At 46.8% G+C, this 6,013-nt stretch overlaps 1 protein-coding gene across 1 annotated transcript; it reads left to right on the top strand.

The window, feature by feature from the left end:
- Window positions 1-3,210: 3,210 nt before the first annotated feature.
- Window positions 3,211-4,854, top strand: LOC129598887 (trichohyalin-like). The gene is made up of 2 exons (XM_055496973.1): window positions 3,211-3,377; window positions 3,795-4,854. The coding sequence occupies exons 1-2, from the start codon at window positions 3,211-3,213 to the stop codon at window positions 4,852-4,854; spliced, it is 1,227 nt and encodes a 408-aa protein (XP_055352948.1).
- Window positions 4,855-6,013: the final 1,159 nt, after the last annotated feature.

Genomic DNA, 6,013 nt, shown 5'->3' with positions numbered 1-6,013 from the left:
CATTGCGACAGCATGGTCAAGTTCAGTACCCACTGCGTCAACGTTGACAACGACTTTATGTCTAATCGTCGCAGTTCTTCTCCGCTCCAGCCACGCTTCCCACGGTAGCGGTTTGTCGGACGGGGATCATTGCTCTGATAGGTCTCCAGTATCTAGAGATATCAATAAAGAACATACATCTTCATCTAGATTCTAAGGGCATTTAGAATTAACCTCGCACTTGTCTATGGTCTATCTACAGGGAGTTTTTCTTATGTGCCGCGGAGGCTATGCCACTGGTTCGCCTCCGTCTGGTATAGATTGGTCTGATTTTCACAAAAGTTGTTTTATACACATTGTTTTTTACTATTAAGACAACAAAGAGATAGAATAAATTCTGATGTACCAGAAGGAATCTGAATGACGTACTTTGCAGAAATTTTAGCTGCATCAGCCATCTCACAGTGCCACACCTGAAGACTGCCATTGGTTCACCAACCGGAAGCGGTTGAAATACGTAGTTTTAAAATGTCGTAGTTAAATTCGGAGTTTTAAAATGTTTAAGTGTTTTAAAAAGTTTATTTGCTCATTAAATATTTGACGAAGTTAAAATAAAATAAATTTTCTGAGGATTTCAAGGCAGGGAGTGCGGAATCCAGTGCCAGCGTGCGGTTGCAAGAATTTTCGAACGATTCGATGAGCCTTGTAGGCTCATGGACGAGGGCGAATGTCCTACCCGTTTGATGGTGGCACAGTTGTCTGACTCGATCCACCGCGCAACAATTAGTGTTTCATTCAGCCGCAACTGCTCCGCAATCCACCTGTGAGCGCAGGCGTACTCAGCGTACACCCTCGCTTGGCTGTTTGTTGTGTTTTGGTTGTGCGCCCGCCTACGCGAGGCAGCACCGTAGTGTTCTCTGCGCCACCGCATGGTGTGGCAGCTACGTGCGCTTGCCGTAGTCGGCAATGCAGAGTTGCACATGTTGAATTTCTATCGAAATTAGTCTTGTCAATAAATCTCTAGCAGTCAGGCCGTTTTTCGCTTTTCCATAGCGTGTGTGCTGTAGCACTGCCAGATTTGTTTGGTAGACGGAGTTACGTCAACTCCGATTCTACGACGTGAACCTTCTACGGTTCCCGTCTTATATGGTAGCAGACGACGTGTTCTCCAGGATAATCTGAAGTTTTTCCCCCGTCCAATTGACGGAGTGTTTGGAGTGTGCGAGGAAGGGCTCGCTGACGAAGCAGTCGGAGAAGGACGCTTGGATCTCGACAGCAGATCAGCATCAGTGTGTCTCTACTGTGTAGAGCACGCTGTACTGTTCTGAGGCGGCCAGGGTTAAGGTAGTAGCTTTGGCTGGAGGGGCACAAGCGCCGAGAAAGATAGCCAGAAGAGGCAGAAGCCCGAAGGGGGGCACGAGTGGGCAAGCCACTTTTGGTCTGACGGGTGTGGAGTTCAGGTGCGTCTCTACTGTGTAGAGCGCACACATCATACGCGCTCCCCCAAAAAGGTGGTCGAGCGCCCCTGTCGTTGCCAACGTCAAGGCGCGACAGAAGACCCGCAGCCAGCAAGTCAGTTGGTCGACGCACCGCTGCGTCCTGTCGATACGAGACAGAAGGGGTTAACGGCTGGCCCAGGAGAAGTCAGCTTAATCGTTGGAGGATTTGGAGGATTCGCGGAAGGACGCGCGGGATCGATTTCTGGATCACGGAGACGATCAGGTCAGAATTTCGTTTATTAATTTCGCCATTGGCGCAGACGTAAAATTCTCAATTTTCATTGGTCGGTGATGAGCTGAGCGAGAAAGTAGGCGGTACATTTGCGCACGGCGCGCTAGCAAAAATTTTCACATTTCCTTGTGACGTCACTCTGCCTTAGAATTTAAAAACAACGTTTCTGATTGGTCGGTTATTAACGCTGTGATTGGCGCAGCAGTAAAGCTGAAGCAAGCTTGAGATTCAGCCAATTAGAAGCTGAGATTTTGAGACGAGGCGGAGAATTTGCGCACGGCGCACAAGAACGTGACGTAGCCAGCCGAATAATTTTTCTGAGTCGACCGATGAGATTGTGACCTTTACCAAAATTTGACAAGAATGATGACCTTTAACGAAGATGGAAAGTTGATGATTTGACGCAAGTTTTAAGTTGAGTTTCGTTAATTCCGACATAAAATCCAAAAATATCTCGAAGTTCGCAGTTTTGACAAAAAGTTTTGGTGACCTCTACCAGACCAAGTTCCTAAAATCAAAAAGTGACCTTTACTTATTCGGAGTAAGCGTTAAGCTGAAACAGCTGATGACCTTTACGAGTTATGTCTTGCTGAAGGAAGTGACCTTTACGAGAACTTCGTCAAATTTCCGAAGTAAAAAGTGACCTTTAGAAAGGACTTAAATCTTTTAAAGGCAGAGTGACCTTTAGCAACTGAGCTCGTATAATAAGAAGTGACCTTTAGGACAGCGCTTGATTCTGTTCACGTGTAAAACTCACATAAACATAATCTAACACACGTGTGAGAAACCTTGACAGCATCGTCCAAAGTTATCCGATCACCTGAAACAAGCAAAGATATGGATCAAGAAAGAGACGGTAATGAACCGATCTCCTCCGGTAGTTCCCAAGGAAAACGGTCCAGGGACACAGAAAACCCTTATAAGGTGAAACTACAGCCGTTTACACGGCCAGTAGAACATGATCGTGCAACTCGAGCTCAGAAAGCCTTTGGAAGGAAGGACTCCAAAGGTTCAGAAGCCACATATCAAAAGGCTTTGAAAGAGACGCAAAACGAAAGTTCGAGTGACGGAAGTGGAAACTCCGGACGTCAAGTCGGAGATAGCACGGTAGACCAGTCAAAGGTCACCGACGAGAGAATGGCAGTCGATGGACAAAATTAAGTAGACCTTACGGTCGAGACCGGAGGAATGTCACGGTCGGCTGAAAAGGTCAAGGAGGAAACCGCGGATCAGTTAAAGAAGGGAGAAGACGAAGTCAGTCAAAAGGTCACCGGTGGGGGTGAAAAGGTCATCGGCAGCAATGAGCTGCTAGACCAAAGAAAGGTCAACGCTGATGACCTTTCAAACGATCCAATGGAGTCGAAGGAATAGCTGGATGAAAATGGCACCAGCTTCGCATCAGGTGATGAGAAATATTACACCGATGATGAGGACGATACAATAAGGATGACCTTCCATACCGCGATGAAAGAAGCTGACTTAGCGGATGGAATGATAAAGATGACCTTTAACGAAAAGTTGGAAGAGACCTTCGAGGAACGGCGTCAGGAAAGGCTGACAACGAAAGGTCACCAACTCCCAAAACTCCCGCATCAAGTGGAGCAAAGCAGCGAATCAGAGAGCTGGAACAGCTACTCGACGAGAAGGAAGGGCAAGCATTCGCTGCAGTACGTGAACAGAGAAATAAAACCTTCGAAGCGGAAGCAGAAATTTATACAATGGAACAAAAAAAGGTCACGCTTGAAGATGAAGCGCGACAATGGAAGGTCAGATACGAAGCGCAAAAACAAATCGCAGAAGAATTGAAGAAACTAGTCGATGATAAGGACATGGAAGGCATACTCGCAGTGGATGACCTTAACAGAAGCATGTCCGAGGAAACCGAAGAAAGGTCACGGGAGATAGCAGAATTGAAAGCAGAACGTGACCTTTTGAAGAATAAGGTCAGGGAAGCGGAAACTCAGCGCGACGAGTCCTTAGCAAATGCAACGAAGTTCACAGGAAAGGTCACGAGCCTCACGGCAGAAATCTCAAAGTTGAAGGATGACCTTAAGCTGCGAGATGAAAACATAACATCGCTGCAGGCGCAAATACAAGAAAGGAAAAAAGAAACAGCACGAAGCAGAAAGCCAGAGAGATCAAGCAGCATTGAAGCTCCTCGAACTGGCAGAAACGACGAAAAGCGAAAGTAAACGGCTAAATTATGAAGTCGAAGGTCACAAGAAGGAAGCTCATAAATGGATGACTGAAGCTAAACGAATCGATGTACGCATCACGGTGCTAGAGATCTCCAACAAGGAAGGGCAAACGGAGATCGAAAAACAGAAACAAGAAATTGTGAAGTTAAGTAACGAACTTCTGGGAATGGCCACCGCAGTGATGGAAAAGGATGATAAGATCGCTGAGAAAGAAGCGGAACTGAAGACAGTTATGGAAGAATGCGATGCGAGAGGAAAGACCCTCGTACGCAGAGCCGATCAAATTACCCGTTTAGAATCGGAAGCAGAAATCATGAAAGCAGCAAAGAAAGACTTGGACAAAACCCTTGACCAGAGGGCAATCGCGATCATGGAACAGATGAAAAAGGTCAACGAAGCAAATGCCGAATACGAGAAGTTACGAATGGACGCAAACAATACAGTGAACCAATTACAAGAGATAATCAAACGGAAAGATGAAGAGATCAAAAACTTAAAAGGTCCAGCAAAAAAGAAAGAAGCAGAGGCGACCCAACGTCAGGACAAACAACCTGAACGGAATGAATCTCCGCCACCTGGCTACGGTGAAGTCCACACCGTCGAAGGCAGCTTCCACTTCGAAGCACCTAAAAAGACCGGAATGGGCCGAACTGACGACAAAGAGGAAACAAAGGTCAAGGGTGAAAAGGTCACGGAAGATACCGAGTTGGCGAAGGGGCACTCGGGACCGAAAGGCGGGAATAGCTCAAGACAACAAGACACCAGGCACGACGATGCCCCAAATGAATCCGACCCCAGACGAGATGAACGAGAAGACCCTCGCGCTAGGCGACAAGAACGCGACGGCGCCGATTATTACGAAGATGCACGGGAAAGGGATGAACGTGCACAAATCCGGGCCGAACAAGAACGGTTACGACGAGAACAGCTCGAATTCAGGGAATAGTAAAGCAGATGGGAAGAAAGTCAAACTTGGTTGATTACAACGGCAACCGGGACAGTCTTCTCGGTTGGATTCGCCAAGTAAAGGAAACGAAAAGGGCATTCCGGATGAGTGACGAAGAGATCATACTAGAAGTCGCCAATGTAGTCAAGGGGGATGCAAAAGTTTGGTTCGATGGCGAACGAGAAATCCTCGGTGAAGAAAACGACGAGATGACGGTCGACGAATGGATGACCAAATTCAAAGAAGAGTTCGGCGATCCTGACGAAGGGGTCCTCGCCTTACGCGAAGCCATGGCTAGAAAGTTCAAAGTTGGTGAAGAGTCACTGGATCAGTTCTATCAAGCGATGATGCGCTTCAAATCAAAGAAAACTATCACGGAAAAGCAGGCGATAGCTTTCTTGATTGACGAATGCAAGAGCGATAGTGACCTTTACAAAGCAATGAGAGCTCGAACATTCGAGACTCCAGCGGACATCAAAGAATTCTTCCACACTTGGTCGGCGGGAGAAGACAAATATAAGGTGACGAGAGGGAATCTAAACCGAGACGACTATGTCGTTATCCGGTCGGGACAGGTGGCTGAAGTCGCGAATGGGCGACAGAACCTGTCACCTCAAGCACCAAGATATAACACGGAATTCCCTGCTTTAGGCACTCAAGAGGTGACCTTTAGCAAAGGACAGAATGAACAGGACGGAATGTCGTACGCAACAATTGCGGCGATACAAGCGGCAGTTCAAGAAGCAAACAGGCCAGCAGTTGCGGCAGTTCAAGCAGCAGTCCAACAAGTTGCTCAACAGAAAGCTGGACCAGTGCAGAACTTACAAGGAAATGCCCTGAATGGAGGGTTCGCGGGTCAAGGAATGGCACAAGCAAATCCTTGCCTCGCTGGCCAAGGATTCAATGGTGGCGGAAGAGGAAATCGCGGACAGCAAGGGAACCAGGTTACCCGATACGAGTAGTAAAAGGCGTCCCGCAAAGGGATTTTGATCTCTACTTCCCTACTGGACTTCCTGACTGCAGTTTGTGACGTCACAATAAGTAATCAAATTCCACAAAAAGTTGAAACTAAAACTATACTTTGTATTAATAATTTACAAAATATTACCATAGTTACTGATTAAATCGTTAGTTGTTGACTGTATTTAAATATTTGCTC

The sequence above is a fragment of the Paramacrobiotus metropolitanus genome, unplaced genomic scaffold, assembly GCF_019649055.1.
Source record: "Paramacrobiotus metropolitanus isolate TYO unplaced genomic scaffold, Prichtersi_v1.0 Parri_scaffold0000131, whole genome shotgun sequence".
NCBI lineage: Eukaryota > Metazoa > Tardigrada > Eutardigrada > Parachela > Macrobiotidae > Paramacrobiotus > Paramacrobiotus metropolitanus.
The sequence above is the reverse complement of the archived record's forward strand: the minus strand, read 5'-3'. Positions and strand labels throughout refer to the sequence as shown.